General features: G+C 48.4%; 1 protein-coding gene across 1 annotated transcript in view; it reads right to left on the reverse strand.

Annotated features, from left to right (window-relative positions):
- The window catches only part of LOC142590613 (uncharacterized), a 115,320-nt gene that overhangs the window by 23,928 nt on the left and 67,054 nt on the right, over window positions 1–24,338 (reverse strand). The window contains exons 12-13 of the mRNA XM_075702932.1: window positions 20,029–20,184; window positions 4,232–4,422 (exon numbers count right to left, since the gene is read on the reverse strand). Coding sequence (XP_075559047.1) covers window positions 4,232–4,422; window positions 20,029–20,184 — 347 coding nt within the window. The remainder of the gene's footprint in view (window positions 1–4,231; window positions 4,423–20,028; window positions 20,185–24,338) is intronic.

Consider the following 24,338-nt stretch of genomic DNA (forward strand, 5'->3'; position numbering starts at 1 on the left):
TGATTTTCAAATATCCTGCGTTGAGTGAACTAGGGACAGTGCTACTACCAAATGTCAATATCACATGTTTCGTCGGGATCTGTTGGTCATTTCGTCGTAGTGTGATTCTCTGTACCTTAATAACGTTTTGCTCCTGAAATCCTTTGAGGAACTCTTCATCACTGAGGTTCAGGAAGTCTTCTTCTGATATAACACCCCTTGCTTGTGTTGAGTGAGCGGTGTGGAGAGATGGTCACTTTAATGTCACCGATACTGCTGAGTTCAGCTAGCTTTTCTAGTTGATCTTTCTTGGTCATTTCAAGGAGGAGGTCTCCGCTAGCCATCTTTGAGCCTTTGTAACCAGGTACAATTGTGTTTGCTAGGCATTTAGAAACTACGAATGGTGAGCTTTCTTACAGTTCTGTTGTCTTCACTGTGAAGAACATGGTGTTTCGGAAATGTGTCTTTGCTTGGTTTTAAAAAGAACTGGAAAGTTGCAATGTGGAGGTACCGTATTTACCCTAACCTAACCTAACCTACAGAAGGAACAACAAAAGCAGCATGCGGAAAGCACAAAAGCTTGTGTGAGGATCGTGCCAATTAGCCACCAGAAGGCACGCTGATCACATCGAATGCACAAGTTCAGTGTTCATGCATGCAGATTGGTGCAGTTCGGAGCTTTCTACCAACATGCGAGCACACAGAGGTACTTGGCACACGTGCTCGCGGTAATTGCCATCCAGTCAACCCAAACGCCACTCCTATGGCCGTCAATTTAAGAGGCACGCGTGGTCTTGCGACTACCACTGATCAGCCACCCATAGGAACATATCAGCAATGAGCTTTCCGTGATGGTTTGCAGCCCGTTCTTACATCGGCCGGCGGTGAATTTTGGTCATGGCCACACCACTGGCTACAGTCTAGCCCGTTGGGCCTAATTGGAGACATGTCGTTGGGTTCTGGCAACTAAAGTTATGGTTTCACATCGGATCAATGCAGATCGATTCACAGTGGCTACATGAATCTCGGAAAGCTGACAAACCAGCCCACCAACAAAAGCGAGTGCACGGGATGACTGCTGTTCACGGCCACCATCTTTGCAAAATTCTGTACAGTGGCCGCTTGTTCCCAAGGCTGTTTGTAGAAGCACAACAGTTTCCTTTTGTAGCTTCGAGCGACTCGTCAGAATTAGCTTTGGATGACGGGCTTGAAAATATCATGCGTCAGCATGCTGACCCCTCACTGCAGACACATTTACACATACAGCAGATGGATGTGGACGGAAAAAAAAAAAAAAAAAAAAAGAGGGTGGGGGGCATCGCGCAATCTTGCCGTACTGGGCCTCCTGATTTGCGAATTCTTTACCGTCGGCGCCGACCGCAGTCGACTCATGCGGCACCGATGACCACGTGGAGCGGTGCCAAGTGATGCGATGCATATTGTCTGTCGCGCAGATTCGCCTTCAAGAGCTCACAATAACACACGGAAACCACCTCCTATATAGATAGAAAAGCCCTCCTGTTTTCTGTAAGAAAGCTGGAAAGCAAGACTTTCCAAGTAATAGAAGATTGCCAGTAAGCATAGTATGGTCCACTGTTAAAGTGAAAACCCCATTGGTATTTTGGAAAACTTCGCTATTTCTTCAGCTTCAGAGGGAAAAAAGCACTCGACTCAATTTCACAGACATTCTATCGATAAAAAATATTTTCCAGAAGTTCACATACGAACTGAGTTGTTATCAGTGCTTGCATAATAATTTGGTGTTTCCTTTAATAATTAAGCATAGAGCACACTATACATCTGGATTAATAGGTACCCGAGTCAGCTAAGCAAGCTTCTTGTTAAACAATGTGATTAGCCTCTCGAGCACATGCAGCATGGTGTCTTTTTGCACAAAATTTGAAAGCATAAAGGTTTGTGTTAAATTTTCTGATATTCGATTCTATATTTGGCATTTTTTCTCCTCGATTTGATTCCCTATTCGATTTGAAATCCACTACACTCTAACCTCATTAAACCATGCCCGCTTAAACAGTAGTTTCATTTTAAAAGTGGTAAAGTCAAGTCCCCGACTCAGCGGCCATTGAACATAATGTGTTTCGTATCCGTATAAACCGTACCAGCTTAGTGCGTACGTATCGGTTCACACGTAGTGTTTCCACTTTTCGGCGTGCAAACACGGTGGTGCGTCGTCTCCATCTGGTCACCCCTGGCAGAACAACAAGCCTCTGAGATCAGAACAATGGCATCCAAGCACCCTGTGCATTAGCGCGTGAAGCCCCATCAACAACATCATTTCGGCGCTGTGCCAGGGAGCGTTGTGGCATCGTGCAAGCAAGGTTTCGCGTTATTGCCGAAGCTCGGATAAAGAAGACGCTGGGTGCTCAGCATAGAAGAAAAATTAAACATTGTTCGTGCTATCGAACGTGACACGAAGAAGTAGGCGCTGGCATGTGACAGGGATTTACCGATGACTACGGTGTGTGGCATTTGGAATGCGAAGCAGTTCCTCGGCAGCGCTGCTGCGACCGCGAAGAGATGTCGGCTACGAGGTTTTACTTTTCGCCATCGTTGCCTCTGTTGTTGCCGAAGTGTCGCCCAGAGACAGTGACAAGGACGACACGGAAAGCGACAGCACGGGCGATTCAGGCCTGACAGTGGCAGAAGCTTCGCGTTACATCAGCTACATGAATGCAGTCGTCACGACGAGGACAGCAACCCGAAATGAAAAGGGCACCCCGCGACATTTGCAATGCTAACGCGCTCGTGCAGGGAGAATATGCAAGCCCAACGAGGAATCTGCCATCCGTTTGCCGGAATCTGTTTGACTTCTGTTTGAATCTGTTTGGAATCTGTTTGCCGAGAAGAGGGGGCTGGCTGAAAAGCTGGCTCGCAGCTTCAGTAAGCTTTAGGTTGCGGTCGTTGCTATTATGCCGCCGCGGCATCAAATGAAAATAACACTTTTGTCGTGCGAAGTGAATAAATACTGCATGTTTCTTTCCCCCTTTCATCGCACTCTCTCCGAGTTCTGTTTTTGACAGGTAAGCGGGCAATCTCATGCTATTTCAGTTAAGCAGTACTACCGTTTAGTATGTACTTTTTCCGAGCTCCGGCCAACTACGGTTTAATGAGGTTTCACTGTATTCAGTACTCGCACTGTACTAATATTTTCTCCTCTCTCGGGCTTTGCTCACTTGGAAATTTCATTAGAGGCTGCGAAATGCACCCCTACGAGGGTGTGGCTGCAGCGCATGGAGCATGCATGTTCGCAAATGGGACGGGTAGCTCTTTGACTTTGTGCACCGCCACAGTGGCGATTCTACGTTGAAATATTTGTGTCGTAGCACTAGGTCACCACTCTTGCATGTTTCTGCCATCTGTCCTATGTTCATACAAGATGTTTCCTTTTTTTCCTTTCTTTTTCACTCGTCTCCTGCTATCTCCACTACGGCACGCCCCCTTTCCAGTGATGACGGTGCTCCTTTCGTTGGTGTGCTTTATCCAGGATGTCTCTGCCCTCTGTCATATCCCTTTCATCTGTTACTCTCTCTGCTTTGTCTGGCCGTTCCAATAAACAAGAGAGATTCTTCCTTTAGCAATTGGCTGTGTGATCGCTTTAAAAAGGCTGCTCGTGCGGCATCTTCAACTGTTGATCGGGGTACTGCCGCTTCCGACTCTGATTACAAGCAACGCTCCGACTCAGACGATGACAGCTAGTCGCATGTGTGCGAAACAGGCGACTTCAATTGCATCAGATTATAGCCCCAACACTAAGAAAAAGTACTCAAAATGATGGTGCTATTGATAATGCAGCGCATTTTATTCCTCTTGTCAGATGGGAAGATGTGGATTATACCAAGACAGCAATTGCCATTATCCAAATAAACTTTTATGCATAGCCAAAATAAACCATTGTGTTCATTTTATAATAGCCAAGAAAAAAAAGCTAATGCTGGGGGAGCATCACTTCCAAAACAACCCGCCACTGAAAGGGTCAAAGCCTTGTATCCTTATAGCATGGTGCAACAAATTCTATGTGTGCATGCATCAATTGAATGAACAGTAATTTTCTTGCTGGCAAACTTCCTCCATCTTCTAAAGTTCCACATCATTTAAACTGAATATTGATGCCTGGCCTCAAAATTTTCTATCTTGGAGTTGCTCGAAGTGCACAAGCAGTTTTGCACCCATCAATGTGGGACAGCACCAGGCGGATATATCAGCAAGACAGGCAGTGCCACACGATGCTCACCGGTGCTGCTGGGTGCTTGCAGAGGAGATTATCCGGCTGGTGCCTCCCTGCACAAATGGCGACACCCCGTACGAGTGGCTGGCCGGCTTGCAGGGGCGCACCGTTCGCCGCACGCCGATCACGCTCTGCTGCAGGGGCTGCTGTTGTGCCGTCACAGCAGCTGGCTGCTGGACGACCTTTGCCGAGGATGCCTGCATACGGCACCTGCTCCGTCGTCTTTCGTTCGGGCCATTCATGCACTCTGTTCATGCATGAGCCTCAAGGAAGTGAGAAAAAAAAAAAAAGATTGAGGGAAGCCATGCTCAATTTTTTTTCCTTTGATGGTTGCACAAACAACACAGAAGTTCAAAGAAATCATGCAAATGCTATGTAATTTTATGCACTTCTCTGTAGCCAGCTTCTTCATATTTTCTTTCGTTGAATTCTTAATTTCTTGCCTCTTGTTATGCCTCTCTATCCAGGCAGCTACCCAGTGGCATGCACCCATTCTAGAGGATAGGCTAAGAATGCTCACATACCCAGTGGCCAAAGTTGTACAACACGGCAAGACAGGCAAGCAGGCAGCACCCGCACAGTGGGGGACATACATAAGCAAGAAAAGCTTCATTTTAATAGCCCCGGATGAAGCATGCTCGGGAACCAGCTGTCGCCCATCTGATCCACGAGTTAATGAGACACTTGGACGAACACATTCAGGGAACCTTAAAACATTTGATGACAGAATGGGTGCCGAGAGTGGTAATGCAGCCACGGGTGGCAGAATATTGAGTTATGATATCACCATGTATTTTTGTTGTACAATTAAACCTCGATATAACGAAGTCAGTAAATTTGGCAATTTGCTTCATTCTATCAAAATTTCATTGTATTGAAAGTGAACTTTTTATGCAACTATGTACTGTCACCAACGGATGTTTTTTCATACGGAAGAGGCTGCAAGATTTTCTCAATTATTGGGCAAAAAGAAAAGAAGGGCGAATTTGAATGAGAAAAATATTCACTTTGTTAAATTTCAGAGTCAGCAATGAAAGATACTGTTTCAGGCAGTCTCGACGATATCTTCACGTCGGTGGAACAAACTAAGCAGAGCCATCTATGCTTTCGCATCCACTCTGCCCCTGCAGCTGATATCGCCCACAGTGGGACGATGTTGTCACGATAAATGCCACCAGTGGCGAGCACATGCTTTGTCTGCCTCTAGCTTTAAGGAACCCCCAAAACTTGAGAGTATGCAACCTCCAGTACTAAATGCTGGGGAAGACAGCACACATCGTGCTGTGCAATCCCAGCATGCCCACTCTTTGCACATGCAGAAGGTCACCTCTAAAACAGGATGTGCAGTATATGCGTACGGGCAGCCATGGCCGTGCTAAAGAAGGGGACGCGCATCAACCTCCACCCCCTCCCCCCCCGCACACACTACCGTGAGCTCACTCCCCTCCTCACCTTTCCCCTTGCTCGCACGGGAAGACTGCACTCATCGAGCCACCATCATTATTGGCTCACCCTTGCACACTTTCACTCGCAACCAAAGCACACACCGTGTGTGGTGCGATAGGATCTTATCGCACTTTGACTTTATATGGAACATGACGCTGGCCCACTTTGGCAGTCACTCTTGGTCACATGACTCGCGATTTTAGAGGTGCATTTGCAAGCAGCTGCTCATAATTCAACCGTTTGATCATCTGAATCTGCGTAAGTTTCCATTTGTTGTCTTGGTATCCCTTTGCAGTGGCAGTGAAATTTCGTGATATTGATATTGCGCACAAACACAATTCGTTATACTGAGGTTCTAAATACATGGTGTCTATGGACAAGAAGTTATGAAAAGTGAAATACTTGATTATATCGATAATTTTGCTATATTGAGGCTTAACTGTATTTTGTAACAATGTGCCAAGTTGGTGCTCAGCAGCATACGTGCCTACTGTATCCAAAATTTCACAGCTATCATCAGTTCTACAGTGAAAGAGATGTGCCTATGCAAATCGAACGTGCATCAAAAATAGTGTGGGACACTCCCGAAGGTACGCAAGCACCAGAGACCTTGCATGCTAAAGTGAGGATTGTAGAAGTAGCAAAATGATTTGACCTACGAGATTAGATTTGATGGCTGACTGTGCAAGCCAACGTCGTTGTGGTTTGAGTGTTGCTTGCCTTCTGGGGCAGAAAGTTCACCAAATAAAGAATGAGATTCTTAACTGAAACTTTTGGCAGTGCTTTTGGCTTCTGACCATTATTACAATGGAAGAATACAATAAACCTCATTAAATTAGATTTCGCAGGACCAGAAAAAATGTCTGGATTAAAATGTTGAATTATTGAATGTATCGAGAAAACAATAAAAGAAATACTTGCTATGCTTTGACCTAAGAAATCTGCAGCCATTGTTTCCATTTTTCACGAAACCACCACGGAAGCTGCAACTCAAGTCACCTCCCAATTGATAAGCACTCGCAATGAAGAGTGCCCCTCGACTTCCTCTGGGACTTAGAGAGTCTGCCTGGCGGACTCCGTCCAGACGTGCTTGGGGAGAAGTTCACCAGAGGAGCCCTGGACTGAAGGCTCCCTTAACCTAGTGGCACCTTTGAACACCAACAACAACTCTCTAGAAACTTTCCCCAGTTTGCAGTATGTATGTCTGTCCATGCCTAACCTCTTCCTCACCAACTTGGGTCACTAGGTATACTCTATGGCCAGACTGGTAGAAAATCAGGCTGCTGTGCTGAGGGAACCAGGTTCGAGACCAACTGCTGGACCGGCCTGAATCACGTAACGCTTGGCGTGTGGTGTTGTTCTTCAATGAACCCCGTTCTCGCCAACTTGGGTCACGGGTACGTGCCACCTGGTATGTGCCGCTACTCGATAAGCCTTTTTTGATGCCAACTTGGGTCACTGGGTATGTGCTGCCTTTCATCAAAATCACTATGTAAAACATATTGTCGCAGGTCACAAAGCGCAGGGGCTTTATTGTGGCAAGTAGCAGTACCACGTCGTACTCGAGAAGGACATGCAGGATGCAGGCCAACACAAAAGAATGTTTTTCTTTTCTTCTTTACGGTGCTCGTACTCTCAAGTGACCTGGCCGTCGTCTCTGTCATCGTCGGGGTGTAGTTGGCACAAACAGTGACGCGGCATTACCCTCCCTCCAACGCGAGCATCATCCCGATACTCATCAAATGGTAGTCGTTTGACACGATAAACAGCTTGTCGGTGTCCACATCATTCAGAAACATACGGCTTCATGTGCACCACGTGCACTACCTCAGGCACCTGTTGACGGCATAGAGTTTCTCACTATAACACCTAGTGGGAAATCTGGCGCCATCGTCTCTGGAAATTCTTAAGGGGCGCCGTGCCATCATGGGAATGACGGTATGTGTTTGCGAGGCTGGTGTTGGCTGGTGTTGTAAGAGGCTTAGTCTAGAATGTGGATTTGGGAGCACAAATAATGCATTCTTAAAGTAATATCTTCATGAAATGTTTCAATTCACACATATTACATCTTTACTCACCTACAATGTATGACCAAGTGAAGAAAAGCAAGAACAAACGACAAACTGTTTCAAAGCGAGCGCGAATCTTGTCATCTGTTGTCCAACTTTAGCGGCCCGCTGCTACTTTTTACGTTTTATACAATTGTACATGCAATAACAATTCCTCATAGTTACATGTTTTTGTGCAATAATAAAGCTAAAACCGCTTTTTACATGCAGTTTTAGTAGAAAATGAATCATTGTGACAGACGGAATGGTGCTTGCCTGGCTCTCTGAGAACGATGCCAATCCGAAGTCTCAATATACCGGCATTCCCATGCGTACCACAGCGCAGCAGCACCAGATTTCCCTCTAGGTAACATAGTAAGAAACTCTATGATTGACGGCGATTGGAGCAGCATGAATCGTCAGCCACGACCTCATAATTCCCATCACTAATATGTCACAGAACCTTGTATAGTACGAAGTATTGGCGTAGAAGTTTCTCAGAGAGGCTTCGGCATCGTACCGGATATCAAACCCAGCCTCTTTCACCGGATGTATAAACGACGAATTGGTGGTGGAGATGGTATAGTCAGGCATCACATTCTTGCTGTGTAGTTATCCTCACGTGTGCGACCTGTCAAGCTTCCCCGGTGCGCTCAGTGAATTCTGCGGCATCTTTGTGTGAATCATTATAGTCATAAGGCAGCATAGCATCAAGCATCGTAGTGACTTCGTGACCATGGATCAAGCCAAACGGTGTCATTCTGGTTGTTTCCTGGCGTGCCGTACTGTATGCGAATGTGACGTATGGCAATATTTTGTCCCAGTTCTTGTGCTCCACATCGACGTACATGCAAAGCAAGTCTGCAATAGTCTTGTTGAGGCATTCTGTAAGCCCATTCGTTTGTGGGTGACAGGCTGTCGTCTTCCCATGCGCGGTGCCACTGAGCGTGAGCACAATGCACAAAAGCTCAGCTGTGAATGTGGTTCTTTTGTCGGTTATGACGACCACCGAAGCACCGTGTCTCAGGAAAATGTTCTCGATAAAGAATCGTGCCGCTTCAGCTGCAGTGCCACTGGGAATCGCCTTGGTTTCCACGTATCAAGTGAGATAGTCCATCACGACTATGACCCATCTGTTGCCGCTGTCAGATATTGGAAAGTGGCCAAGAAGATTCATTACAATTTGAGCAAACGGCATTTCCGGTACTGCAATGGTTGCGATAGCCCAGCGGGTTTAGTCGGAGGCACTTTGCGTCGCTGGCACGCAAGACAAGTTCTAACGTAATGTTTCACCTCTGCTGTGAGCCTGGGCCAGTAATACCTTTCTTTGATTTGTTCCAATGTTTGCATGTAACCAAGGTGGCCCAAGGTGGCTTCGTCATGGCAGGCTTGCAAGATTTCATGGCGGAGATTTTCGGGAACTACTAGCAGATAGTACTTCCCTGTTGAAGAGAAGTTCTTCCTGTAGAGAAATCCATTACGCAGACAGAATGATGGTAGACTCCTTGAAAATAATCTTGACACATTCGTAGCTCGCCTTTTCAAGAACTCTATGAGTGAGTTGAGCTCCCAGTCATCTTCCTGTTGCCGAGAGATGGCAGCAGCATCAACAACTTCTAAAAAACCTGCGTATTCATCTGCGTCTGCACTCGGCAGGTCAATCGGGGACTTCGAGAGGCAGTCGGCATCTAAATCCTGCCTTCACGATTTGTAGACTATTGTCAAGCCATAACCTCAAGCATGCCAAACGTCCAGAAGGCTCTTTCATATTGGTCAACCAACAAAAGAAATGGTGGTCGCTTATGACTTGAAAAGCATGGCCGTATAAGTACAGACAAAACATCGCGACTGTCCATATGACAGCTAGACATTCCTTCTCCGTGGCTGATTAGATGGACTCACCACGTGACAATGCTCTGCTCGCATAGGCAACTACTCTCTCAGCACCGTCTTGCCACTGAACGAGAACAGCACCAAGACCAACGTTGCTTGCACCTGTGTGGATCATTGTTGATGCATCCTCATCAAAGTGGGCGAGCACAAGCGGAGTTGGTAGATGCTGCCATGAATTGTTGAATGCTGCTTCTTGCTCCTCTCCCCATACAAATGCAACGTCTTCTTTGTGAGGCGGATGAGTGGAAAGGCGAGGTTCGTAAAATCCGCGATAAATCGCCGGTAGTAGGCGCAGAGACCCAGGAAGCATCTGACTGACATCTTATACGTAGGAATTTTGCAATGGCTGCAATTTTATCCAGGTCAGGCCTAACATAGTCTTGACTGATGACATGACCTAGGAACTGACGTTCTTCAAATCCAAAGTGACATTTCTATGGTTTCAGTGTAAGCCCCGTTGACTGCATGGCTTGAAGAACTGACAGCAGCCATTTTAGATGTTCTTCTAAACTGGCAGAAAAAACAATCGCGTCGTCGAGGTAAACCAGGCAAGTCTTCCACTTTAGATTGTATAGGACAGTGTCCATGAACCATGGAAACGTGGCTGGGGCCGAGCATAAGCTGAAAGGCAGAACCTTAAATTCATAAAGCCCATTGGACATCACAAAAGCAGTCTTCTCTCGATCACACTCATCCACCTCTATTTGCCAGTATCCACTTCTAAGGTCCAGAGAGGAGAAGTAATGTGCATGCTGTAGCCTGTCCAAAGAGTCATTGATCTGGGGCAGTGGATAAACATCTTCCTTTGTAACGTGATTCAACTTGCAATAATCAATGCAGAACCTCAACGTACCATCTTTCTTTTTTATAAGCACTACAGGTGATGCCCAAGGGCTCTTTGATGGCTGGATTTCATCATCCTGCGGCATCTTCTCGACCTGCTGCTGCACTGCCGCACATTCTTTCTGAGCCACACGATACGGGTTCCGTTGAATGGGTCTTGCCGTCTCCTTCGTGATGATGTGGTGCTTTGTCAGCGGCGTTTGACCTACTCGCGATGTAGAGGAGAAGCAGTCCTTAAACTCTTTGAGCAGTTCCATAAGATGGTGTTGTTCCGTTGGCGTTAAGCCCAGACCAATGTCAACAGCGGGTGTACATGGCGTTGTGTGAGCCTGGGCTTCTTCTTGCATGGCAAAACAGTCTTGAGCACGGACAATTTCATCTAGGTATGCGACAGTGGTGCCTTTACTGATGTGCCGACGTTCGTTTGTGAAATGAATCAAAAGCACCTCCGCACGCTGGTCTACTAAGCTGATCATACCACAGGCGATGGCAACACCTTGGCGGAATAGAAGGGCAGTTACGTGTGCCGCTACTGCGTCTTCTTTATATTGTTACGTAGGAAGACGCAGACGAAAAGCTATGTACAAGTATATTTACAAGAAAATACGCTGCGCTTGGCCAAGAGGCAACAGCCCGCGCTAGCTTCTAATCGTAGTCGTCGTCTTCTTACTGCTCGGCTCTTCGTCATTGGAAATACTATCCTGTAGCACTACCCCCGGCGGCAAAAGCACCGTCCCGGAGCGACTAAAGGCTGGAGTCTGAAGCAGTGTAGTAGGTCTTGAGTCTACTGACGTGCACGACATCACTAGATGCCAGAGTAGATGATGAGGTTGAGCTCACAGGAGCAATTTCGTACGTCACAGGCGTCACCTGGCGCAGAGCGTGGTAGGGCCCTGTGTATCGCGAAAGGAGCTTTTCTGAAGGTCCGACGTGACGAGAGGGTGACCACAGGAGCACGATTGCACCAGGCGAAAGTTGTACATCACAGTGGCGGGCATTGTACTGACGCTGCTGCGTGGTTTGCGAGTCCGTAAGTCGAGCACGGGCAAGCTGGCGTGCATGGTTGGCGAGGGCGATGGCGTCGCGCGTATACTCGGTTGTTGAGATCGCAGCAGGAGGAAGTACCGTGTCAAGGGGCAAGGTCGGTTCGCGACCGTAGAGTAGATAAAATGGAGAAAATCCGGCGGTGTCGTGCCGGGAAGAATTATAAGCAAATGTGACGTAAGGAAGGGCAACGTCCCAATCGTGGTGGTCCCTCGAAACGTACCTGGACAGCATGTCGGTAAGAGTACAGTTTAACTGCTCTGTCAGGCCATTGGTTTGAGGATGGTATGAGGTAGTCAGCTTGTGTTGAATAGAGCAGGAACGCACAATGTCGGCGATAACTTTCGAGAGAAAGTTACGACCACGGTCAGTAAGCAGCTGTCGCGGGGCGCCATGCACCAAGATAATGTCACGCAAGAGAAAGTCCGCGACGTCAGTGGCGCAACTGGTAGGGAGAGCCCGCGTGATAGCTTATCGGGTGGCGTAATCAGTTGCGACAGCTACCCATTTGTTCCCAAAGGATGACGTGGGAAAGGGACCAAGGAGGTCTAATCCAACACGACAGAACAGTTCCACAGGGACGGTGATCGGCTGGAGATGACCGGAGGGTAGCACCTGAGGTGTTTTCCGATGCTGGCAGGGATCACAGGCAGCAACATAGCGTCGTCGGAGCAAGCGAGACCAGGCCAATAGAAGCGGCGGCGGACGCGGTCATACGTGCGGGTTACCCTAAGATGTCCTGCAGTGGGTGCGTCATGCATCTCAAAGAGCACAGTCTGTCGTAGATGTTTTGGCACGACAAGAAGATCAGGGCCATCAGGGAGGAAGTTCCTTTGGTACAGAATGCCGCCCTGGAGGACATATCGGCGAACGGATGCGTCGGTAGGTGTAGAGCGCAGACGCTCGATGAGCAATTGCAGCGATAGGTCTCGGTACTGCTCATCGGCGATGTTAGCGAAGGCAGACACAGAGAAAATGCTGTCGGCGGTACTACTGTCGGTGTCGTCAGGCTCATCTACCGGGTAGCGAGACAGGCAGTCAGCGTCCTTGTGTAGTCGGCCAGATTTGTAGGTGACAGAGAACGAATATTCTTGATGGTGTAAGGCCCAGTGACCAAGTCTCCCTGTAGGGTCTTTCAATGAGTATAACCAGCAAAGCGCGTGATGGTCTGTGACAACGGAAAAGGGTCGGCCATATAAGTATGGGCGGAACTTCGCAACCGCCCAAACTAGGGCCAGACACTCATGCTCAGTGATGGAATAGTTGCGCTCCGCGGGCAAGAGGAGCCTGCTGGCGTAAGCGATAACACGGTCGTGGCCACGCTGGCGTTGTGCCAGCACTGCACCAATTCCGTAACTGCTGGCATCAGTACGGACTTCGGTAGGTGCAGAAGGATCGAAATGGGCCAGAACGGGAGGTGTTGTGAGAAGGTCGATTAGAAGCAAGAATGCAGAGGCCTCGTTATCGCCCCACTGGAAAGGGGCGTCTTTTTTCAAAAGCTCGGTTAGTGGTCGAGATGGCCGCGAAATTTTTCACGAAACAGCAGAAGTACGAGCAAAAGCCGATGAAGCTGCGCACATCCTTGACACAGTTTGGAACAGGGAAGTGCGTAACAGCATGAATCTTGCCTGGGTCCGGTTGCACTCCGTTCGCGTCAACGAGATGTCCAAGGACGGTAATATGGCGACAGCCGAATTGGCACTTCGATGCATTGAGCTGCAGACCGGCTCGCCGAAAAATGTCCAGGACTGCTGAGAGGCGCTTGAGGTGCGTAGCGAATGTTGGGGAGAATACTATAACGTCGTCCAAGTAGCACAGGCACGTGGACCATTTGAAACCGTGAAGAAAGGAGTCCATCATGCGTTCAAAAGTGGCAGGAGCGTTACATAGACCGAACGGCATCACTTTGAATTGATAAAGACCGTCGGGTGTTGCAAAGGCAGTCTTCTCGCGGTTGAGATCGTCCACGGCAACCTGCCAATAGCCGGAGCGAAGGTCAATAGAGGAGAAACAGCGAGCACCGTGAAGGCAGTCAAGGGCGTCATCAATACGAGGTAGGGGATACACGTCCTTTTTGGTAACCCTGTTAAGGTGCCGATAATCCATGCAAAAGCGCCATGAGCCATCCTTCTTTTTTACCAGCACAACAGGTGACGCCCATGGACTACAGACGGTTCAATAATGTTCTTCGCAAGCATATTGCGAACTTCGGTGTGAATAACTTGACGCTCAGCCGGTGATACTCGATACGGGCGGCGATGAATAGGAGGGGCATCGTCGGTATTAATGCGATGTTTGACAGCTGTTGTTTGGGCCAAAGGACGATCGTTAAAGTAAAGAATATCTTGGTAGGAAATCAGAACGCGGCAGAGCGCACGAGCGTGCTTGGAAGGCATGCCGGGTGCAATCATTTTCTGTAAGTCGGCGATGGTACAAGTTGCCGACTGCGACGGTAGAGGAGGATCGGTTGAATTGTCGTCTACTGAAATTGATGCTACAGAGTGATCCTCGAATGAGCAAAGTTGGGCCAGAGACATCCCGCGTGGCAGCACTTGTGTCGTCAAGCCAAAATTGACCACTGGCAGGCAGACGCAATTCGCCGTAATAGATAAAACTGTGTGAGGTACTGTGATCCCGTGTGTAAGGAGGACGTCTTGCATAGGAGCCGCGATGTAGTGACCGTCGGGGACTGGTGGGGATGACACGAAGTCAACGTAAGTCAATGCCGAAGGTGGCAAGCGAACGAAGTCGACGGAACTGAGGCGAGTAGGGTGTTGTTCAGTGGGATCCAGAACAGGCAGGTCGAGGCAGAGAGTACTGGCGGAGCAATCGATGAGAGCAGAATGTGCAGAGAGGAAGTCTAAGCCGAGGATGACGTCGTGGGGACAGTGAGCGATGACTGTGAATAGCACGATTGTTGAGCGATCGGCGAAGGAGACGCGGGCGGTACACATACCAATTACGGGGGCTGTTCCGCCATCGGCGACACGGACAACAGGCGTCGTGGCGGGCGTGATAATTTTCTTGAGCCGGTTACGAAGGTCAGCGCTCATTACGGACAAATGCACCCCAGTGTCTATGAGTGCAGACACAGAAACACCGTCGACTTGCACGTCAAGAAGGCTCAGATGAGTGGGCAACGTCAGTAGAGGATTTGGCGGCGTAGGGAGCAATGCAGCGTCACCTCGAGGCGCTGCATCGTCTAGTTTTCCGGCTGGGAGCGGCGTCCGAAGGGAGTCGGCGAATAGGAGCGACGGGGCTGGGGAGAGCGAGATTGTTGTTGGGGCGAAGGCGAACGAGAATAGGAGCGGTTCGGTGTAGGAGAATCAGCGGCGGCGTTATAGGGACAAGAAGGGCCACCTGGGGGGCGAGAGTAGGCGGTATAAGTAGACCGGGTCGGGGAACTCCAGCGACTGCGACAGTGCCGAGAAATGTGCCCGATTCGATGGCAGTGGAAACAAATGGGCTTGTCGTCAGCAGTGCGCCATTCAGATGGGTTGCGGAAACGTGGTGGGTAAGAAGATGCGGGACGGGGCGGAATCGAAGAAGCCGGGCGGGTATCAGGACGATGGGCTGAGCAGATGGTGTGAAGACCCATGTTTTCGAACTCTTGGCGGACAACTGCCTGGATCAGTGAGACCGTGACTGCAAATGTGTTGGTGGGACTGGAGTCGAAGGCAGCCGGATAGGCGGCCTCAATCTCGCGCCGGACGATCCCGGTAACATCGACAGTGTTGTTGGGACGAGGAGTGTCACCACAGGAAGATGTCGCTGGGGTGTTGGGCAGACGGGCAGAATGCTGGTCAATACGTCGGCTTTTAGCGAGTTCCAGGCGGCGGCACTCTTTTATAACAGCATCCACCGTCGCTACGCTGTTGCAAACGAGCAAGTTGAAGGCGTCATCGGCAATGCCTTTGAGGATGCGGGCAACCTTGTCGGACTCAGTCATGTGGGTGTCAACTTTGCGGCACAGAGCCAAAACGTCCTGAATGTATGTGACATAGGGCTCTGTTGACGTCTGCACACGGCCGGAAAGCGCCTTCTGCGCGGCAAGTTGGTGACCGTAGGGGTTGCCGAACAAGTCTTGAAGCTGTGTCTTAAGTGAATCCCAACTAGCGAGCTCATCTTCGTGCGTGCGATACCAAACTCTAGGTGTGCCACCGAGGTATCTACGTTGGCGAGCATAATAGTAGGGTCCCACCGGTTATTGCGGCTGACGTGTTCATACAGGCTGATCCAGTCATTGACGTCTTCCCCATCTTTGCCCAAGAATACGCCAGGATCCCGGGGAGCGGGGAGAGTGATGTAGGTCGTCGAGGTGGCAGCAGGTGACGGAGCCGGCGGAGTCGGGTTGTCGTCGCCGGGAGCCATGAAGGAAGGCTCGACGTACCGTCCACTGTGAAGCTCTGTGACGAGGTACAGGGAACGTCCACCTCCACCAGATATGTTACGTAGGAAGACACAGACAAAAAGCTATGTACAAGTATATTTACAAGAAAATACGCTGCGCTTGGCCAAGAGGCAACAGCCCGCGCTAGCTTCTAATCATCGTCGTCGTCTTCTTACTGCTCGGCTCTTCGTCATTGGAAATACTATCCCGTAGCAATATTGTGCGCCGCAACTGACGGAAACAAGTCTGCTTGATAGCGGCGGTATGCACATGTCATCGTCAATAACACGTAAGGCTTGGCGATGGCTGTCTTCGAAGGATTCACATTTTAATCAAACAGGCGGCGTGCAGTGGCATGTGGACTTCCCTGGTAGCCAGCTGGACGATGAGGACAAGAACGATAAATGTGTCCTGGCTCTCCACAATTATAACACAGTGGTCGCCGATCTTCAGTGCGCCATATATCGGTCTTGCATAGCTGGGGACACCTTACAAGTTCCCGTTGGGCCCAGGCTGCGACAGGAGGCTCAACGGTACTGCGACGGTACTGTGGTGCCGGTATGGAAAACAAGGGGCGACAAGCAGTGTCGGCATAGCTGTATGCGTTCGGCTGGTATGGCAGCTCGGAAGGCAATGGACGACGAACTGCATCGGCGTAGGTGTAGGCGTTAGGCTGGTATGACATCTTAAGACATGGCTTGGAAGGGTCAAACACCTGTAGGAGTTCCTGGCGCACAACTTCAGTGACGGAGGCAACCGTGAACTCCTGTGGCGGCGGTGCATGTGCTGATGGTGCGTGCCTCGCGTTCTACTTTGCAATTTCCTTGTGCACAATCTGTTGGATCAGTTAGCGTAAGCAGGTCTTAACGCCATGGCGAGTGCTGCGGCTCATTGTCAGTGCCCCAGCGACCAAGCGATCGTACTGTTGGTACCGTTGCTGCAGCGCCTGCTCAATTGCCGTGGCCTACTTAATGAGCTCGTCCATGGTTGTTGGCAAATTGCGCACAAGGCCAGCGAACAGCTGTTCTTTGACATCTCGCATGAGATGGCTCACCTTCTTTGCCTCGGACATGTTGGGATCTGCGCGGCGAATGCCATATCTTCTGCAAACATGGCGACACCTTCATTTGGCTGTTGGATACGTGACTCAAGCAGGCGTTGTGCATTTTCACGTCATTTGTCTTCCCAAATGCATTGAGTAACCAATGGGAAAACTCGTCCCACATCGTCAAACTTCCCTCGGAGTTTTGAAACCAAGTCCTTGCACTGCCTTCAAGGGTGAAATAGACGGTGAAAAGCTTCTGGTCGGGGCACCAGTGATTACATCTAGCTATCCGTTCATATTGCTCAAGCCAGTCTTTTGCATCTTCATGCATGTCACTGTGAAAAGGGTCGGGAACCCGAAGGTTTGGGACCGTTACTTGTGTTGGGCTGCCTGATAGTGCCGTTTCTGGAGTTGGGGTGGCCATTGACAGAGCTGATCCTTGTAAGAGAACAAATTCTTGGCTCAAATGTAGCAGGCGGCTGTTCGTGCGGTGTACAGGTGTCTCGACGTGTGAGTGTCTTGTAGGGCTGGATGCAGGGCTGCTTGAAGGAGTACCGATCATGAGGCGATGGTACCCAGCACCTTCACCAGTGTCGCAGGTCATAAAGCACAGGGGCTTTATTGCAGCAAGTAGCAGTACCGCACTGTACTCGAGAAGGATGTGGGGGATGCAGGCCAGCACAAAAGAACGTCTTTTTTCTATTCTTTATCGTGCTCGTACTCTTGAGCTACCCGGTTGTAGTCTTTGTCGTCGTCAGGGTGTAGTTGGTCCAAATAGTGATGCAGCAATATCAACAATTACACAGTAACCAGCAGATTGTCTGCTAATAGCTATATATTTGCTAATCATCTCTAAAGGATAGATGCGCCGACAATTTTATTTCGTTCATTCCAGCAGTTCATTTCAGTTGGACGTTAGCACTGTTTTTAGCTTTTGTGGTTCAAATTGCAGCACTTTGCTCACACACAACGTCCAAGGAGGTTGTCCGAAATGAGCTATGTGGTGTCAAATGTGCGCAAAATAATGAGACTGGTGCCGTTAAATAATGCTTATACCTGGCAGGATCAGTGGAAGATCCAAAGTTATTTGATTTTTCATATTAGCGGGGGTTATATTAATGTGCCTATAAAATGTGCCTGCACAGGGTAATTGGGGATCACTGCGAGAGGCATTCATCGAGCAGTTGACGAGCATTAAGATAATGGCAGCAAGAGATGTGAGCAGGCACCCTTCCAAAGTAGGGCAATACTCCAGATGATGCACGCCTAGTAAACTTGGAACAGCTTCATAGAGTGCAAATTTCAGGGACATTTGGACAAAACAGCTCATTTTCAACCTAGCCCTTTCCAGAAGTTGTACCCATTTGACCACACACATTTGCAACCAAAAGAGAATGGACAGCGCACGCTAAGACAAGTTTCTTAGCAGCAGTCTAGGCATACAGTCTAATTTGCTGTGCAAGCACTAAAGGGCACACGTCCCCATATGCCATTTAGACAGCAGGCCTCGGTTGCGAGTGTGCTTATTCCTGCATCAGCAGTTTATCAGCAAACAGAGGTAATCTCTCCCTTCAGAGCTTCACTGACAAGGATAATACAAACAGGACTAAGCAGGGGGGGGGCGCTGAGAAGGCGATGCATCAAGTGCTCTGTCTTCCTGCGCATTTAGTACTGGAGGTTCCATAATCTCAAATTTCTGATACGCTCGTTGAAGCAAAAGGCAGATGAAGCATTTGCTCCCCACTGCTTGCGCTTTTCATGATAGCGTTTTCCCAGTGTAGTTGACACCATCAGCCACGGGGGCGGAGTGGATGCGAAACGTGGCTATCTTTACTTCGTACCACCATGAAGGTGTCGTCCAGGCAACGTGAAATCGTATCTGTCGTCGCGTACTCTCTAATTCAACAAAAATTTTACTCATCTGAATTTGCTTTTTCTTATAGCTGATAATTCGGAAAATCTTGCAGGCCCTTCTGTGTAAGAAAAATCCCAAGGCATACAGTTTACGCTTGTTACGACGGACCCACGTACAACAGACTTTCGAATATAACGGACCATATTTCAAACTTAGTTTGGTCTGCCCATTTTATTAATGCAACGAAGTTTGCTTTTAACAGACCGTGCTACAATGGACGATTGGCTACAGCGGATGAAATTAGCGGCAATTTTTGTGAGATTCGGGCATATAAAATGGCGTTTTGCCATGTCTGCACGGGCTATCAACTGATTTGCGAGGGTCAGCTGATGATTGCTGCTCAATATCTTGCGCGCGAGGGAGGAAAGCAAGGTGGAAGTGTGCCGTCTGTCACAAGCGAGGTACGGGGAAAGAGTGGGGGGGTCTACTCCGGTGGCTGCTGTTAATGGCACGGCCGCGTGGGTGCTGTATCTTGAAAGCGATCTGCGATGTGGACAACATGCACCCAGTGCCGGTAGCTTCGCATGTGCTGTGCTTTCGACGTTTAGTTTGCGTTGAGGTGAGAGACAGCACGAAGGTAAATTCGCCCGCTACTGCTGCTGCGCTTATCTTGCCTAATTTGCTACCGCAATCGATGCTTTGCCTTTCGGGCAAAACTGCGACATTTTTGTTTGTTTTTTACTTCGGACGTTCATCACTCACTCTTTGCGATAAAGTTGTTAGACATCGCGACGAAAGTTTTGGAACTGAGGCGTCTCGGATATTACGGACTTCGTATAAAACGGACATTTTTTGTCCAATTATCAGGGTCCATTGCAACGAGTCGACTGTATAATGAAACAAATGGCCCATTTTGCCAACTTTGTTACACTGATGTTTAACCGTATACAAAGCAATTATTTCATAGGAAGCCGTGCAGATCAACCACTGCACTTCAGAACGCTGTCTCTGTGACCACACCACTCGCATAGCTCCCACAGCATTGCCCGGCATGTGTGAAACTGAGTGCAGAATACAGGGACAAGCATGTTTTTTCTTTCTTTTTTTTTTACTCCTTGGGTGCAGTTCTGGGTCCCGTGCAATGTGACACTTTAGTCCATATGCACTAGCTTCATTTTCTAAGCTGTGTGTGGGGTAACGTTCACCGTGTACCTTGTTCTGCACGCTCCCAACCCTCACCTTGGCGGGCACTTCTTCCGCGCCGAGCAGCAGGTTATCCGAGAACTGCGACGAAGCCCTCAGGTTGCCAACCGATGTCGGTCTGGTTCCGGGCACAAAGCCCCTGGTGCGTGGTCGCAGTGTCGGCGGGGTCTCTGGATCTGTCTGAGTGCATGCCTGTGAACACATGACTAGCTCAGTTTGTGCTGTCCTGCCATCTGTTGATGACCAAGTGCCATCAGTTGGGCTGTATGGCAGAGCAGCATGCTAACAAATTCACAGTGTAAAAAGACGAATGCAGAGAAGGAGAGAGAGAAAATAGAGCAAGGATAGGAAAAGGCAGAGAGGCCAATAAGACAGGTATTTGGTTTGCTACCCTACAACAGAATAATGCAAAGGGAGAAATAGAAAAAAGAGCACGGAGGAGGGTGCGCAGGACTGCAAATGGCCATTCATGCCGGTGCACTTCAAAGGCTATACTAGTGCACAAATAACCTTATGCACCAGCAACAGACATGGTCATAATAGTTGGATGAAAGACACGAAAAGTACCGACTCCTAATTGGGGTGCGAATAACTCGTACTCCTTCCTGCATCCGCTTTTTAAGCCTCCTATTGTAACCACAGTTGATTCAGTACCACTCGGGAGCTCCTGTGCCCTCTGCCATGTGGTGTACGCTGGCTTGTGTGTGTGCCCAAATCAATATACCTGGGATTGTGCAACATACACAACCAGCACTGCTTTAGTAGCCATCAAAAACACAGGTGAAGAGAGACGGAAGCAGGCAAAGTAAATCTTTGGGCAGTGCTCCTAAAGGTACTTGTTGCATTGCCAGAGACCGAGCAGATGCCAATTGCACTCAACCCGTGCTGCGCAGGAACTTCCCTTATTCCAATGTATCGTATGTACATATAGTACAGTTAGAATTAGTGCCACCTCTTGGTAAATGTTTGAGGTGGATTATGGCGAGGGCACCTAGTGTTAGTATGGGTTACTACAGTCTAGCCCATATCACAAACATGTGCATTGCTTTCTTATAAAGGTTAGCCTTTTAGCATCATCTTCATCGCCGTATGTCCTCGTGCGTCATATTCACCAGCACTGTGCATGTGCACGTGGCTTGAGGCAGGGAGCGTGCTTTCGTTCTCGATCAGGCTGGCTGCCACAGCCGCCTTACTCGCCACTTTGCCTTCGCTCTTCCTTTAATAAATGTGGGGACGACGGCACAGCTTGTCAGCTGCCGTCATGTCATCCTTGCAGTTTACGTCCTCACATAAGCTAAGCACCAGCGCAGTCTCTCTCTCACACCGCTATTCTGTTCGCACTCACATTTTGCCGTCCATGACACAAACCGAATTGCATAACAGTCTACTTGGGGGATTTGAAATGCTTCGAAGGCCATAACTTGAAAGACAACATAGTGTCGGATGTGGCTGCAATGCCTCCCGTGCAAGTCGTGCCTCGTGGCATATACTGCACAGGACTGTGACCATTATTTATGCCACAAATTGGATTAAATGCATGGCCCACAGTATATGTAGACGCAGCTATGGAAAGCACGCTTCTAGAGTGCTGCTTGTGCACTGTGGTCCAATTTTCGCTGAGCAACACAACAAAATATCTTAGTCATTCTTTGTCAAGAGCTTAAAGGCCAATTGCAACAAAATTTCACTTTAGCCAAATACGTTATAATGAGTACCATGTGCCACTGAATGAATCTTGGCAAAGCCCCGCAGTGCTCATAATTATATATATTGTCTATATATACATATAGAGAGAGATATGTCTATATATAATATAGAGAGAGTACCCTTTAATCAAAGGCAGAGATTTTAGCCGGCATACAGACATCACTGACATGCTGCTCTGCATGGGCAAGGGAATTGGGGAAAGAAAAGGAGGAGAGAGGGCAAAAAAAAAAGTAAAAGAGAATGGGCACTGAGTTTTCCGACTCGTGGGCAACGGCGTGCTACGGTAAAGTCCTTCAGTGTATGCACTGTCCCACAATGAGGTGACAGAATTAGCTGCGTGAAAGGTACATAAGGGTGACAGAGTAGAACTAAAGTTTGTCAAGTTGACCAATGTTTTATAAGCATGTGAATAAAAAGTTCATCACACGCCTCTGTCGTGTGAGGCAGGTTAAAGGGCCTAAGATACAGTCAAACGACAAAGGTCTCTGCGTAAGCGGATGCATGCAATGTTCATAGATTGCAAGCTCGTCGGCACACGCTCGACACTCAAACAGGATATGCTACACGGTTTCCTTTTAGCCACGGTTGTTGCAGTGTCGACTTGTGACTTGACCGAAGCGGTACCGTAACCCATTTCCATAGGCGGTGTTCAGGCAAACACTATGATATAGAGTTTCCAAATGGCAAGGAATGTTGGATGGGAGTCTGGATCTGAGATTTGGGTCGATTGAGTAAAGGAAAGGGTAATGCTGGGTTGGCAAGCTCCACAGCTGGTCCTTTTCTTTGGAAGGAAATCTTTTAGCTAGTCGGGAAGCTTAAGATCTAGTGAAATAAACCCGCTTATAGTTTTGGTGTTGAAGACCTTTGCGTGCCGCTTCACCTGCTTTTTCGTTGGCCGGAATACCTCAATGATCAGGTGTCCATTGAAATTTGATACAGTGGCCTGATGCAATGGCCAAGGGATGTAAGTACGCAATGTCGAAAGAAACAGGCTGATGATTGTTTTTTTTTTTAACAGACTGCACGATGTTTGTAGTGCTCCCTTAGAGTCAGTGAAAATCGCCCATTGATCAAGCGCTTGGCACAGTATATAGAGGACAGCTTCTTTGATACCGTGAAGCTTTGCTGTCGTTGAGGATGTCCTCCGTAGCAGCCGCTAAGAAAGCATTTGTCCTGTTGAGGGCACGTGAAGACCACGGGAGGAAGTCTCCCGAATGGTTGAGGCATCAGTGTTCACACACACACACACACACACACACACACACACACACACACACACACACACACACACACACACACACACACATACATGTATGTATACACATATAGTCTTCTTATTAGAAGCCTTCAAAGAACACCTAAGCAGACAATGGGTGCACCTAGGGGTTGCTGCCAATATTACACAAGTCCTAGCATGCCATCTTTGAGACTTTTCAGCGAATCACAGGCACTGGGCTCGCACCACCGTGCCTGGAAAATGACAGAGACCAATCAGAGTTCGTAGTTATCCGAACGTCTCGACAGCGCTTCGAAGCAGCTGCAGTATTTATGCTAGGCAGCAGACGCAGGTACATGCGATTGCGCACAGCTGTACTGGACTATGCACTCACGCTCAGTCTGACCGTGTTGCGTTGTGCAAGGCTTTGTGCTGCACAGGCTTGACTGACGGACAGTAGCCAAATACAGATTGCGTATTTTGAAGCACTGTCAATAGCAAATGTGTGGTATGGACTTATTTAGGAGGTCATGCCGAGGATCTGCATGTTAGGTCATACGTCACTTTCGGCAAGCGGTAAGGACTGTGTGGTTTCAGCTTCAGTGTCAAAAATGGCTAGTTTTGCTGGCATTTTCGGGACACTTCCGCTCGTATATTAAACATAAAATCTTGCAAAGAGGCTCTTCTATACCTACATTATCTTAAACTACATTTCTTACTCTGCCCAAATTTCATTGAAGTTGGCCTTTAAAGCCGGGTGCACATTCACTTGCTAGCTGTGTTTAATGTCCATAAGGACATAAACATGACAAACAGGCACAATAAAATGGCAGCAATAATAAAGACACTCAAGGCAATCTTTTTCACTAGTGGCTCTGGCAGCTTTGGTTTGTTGGCGCACGTCTCCTTTTCGAGCCTGGCCACGGCTGTGCATCGCTGTCAGCGTGGCAAAGCATATATACACAGACTTAGCCCCGTGTCTTGGAGGTAATTTGCTGCATGCATGCCAAGGGTGGGCATGCCAAGATGGCGTGGCATCGTGCGCACTGTCTTTATGCATGTTTACTACCGGAGACTGCGTAATCTCAAGTTTCGGACATGCACTGAAGTGAAAGGCAGAAAAAAAAATTAGCTTCTCACTGCTGCGCTTTTCATGACGGCGTTGTCCCACTATTGGAACCACTATCACCACTATCAGTCGCAGGAACAGAGTGGAGCGAAAGCGTGGCTGGCTTTGCTTCGAACTGTGATGGGAGGATACCGTCTACACGGCACAAAACTGTACCTTTCATTGCCAACTAAAATTCAACAAAATTGATTTTTTTTAATGATAATTAGGACAATTTTGCAGCCGCTTCTGTGTAAGCAAAATTGATTGGAGACTGTACTTATTAGCGTGAAAGGTGGAATTCTAATATATAAA

This window comes from Dermacentor variabilis, chromosome 8 (genome assembly GCF_050947875.1).
Source record: "Dermacentor variabilis isolate Ectoservices chromosome 8, ASM5094787v1, whole genome shotgun sequence".
Lineage (NCBI taxonomy): Eukaryota > Metazoa > Arthropoda > Arachnida > Ixodida > Ixodidae > Dermacentor > Dermacentor variabilis.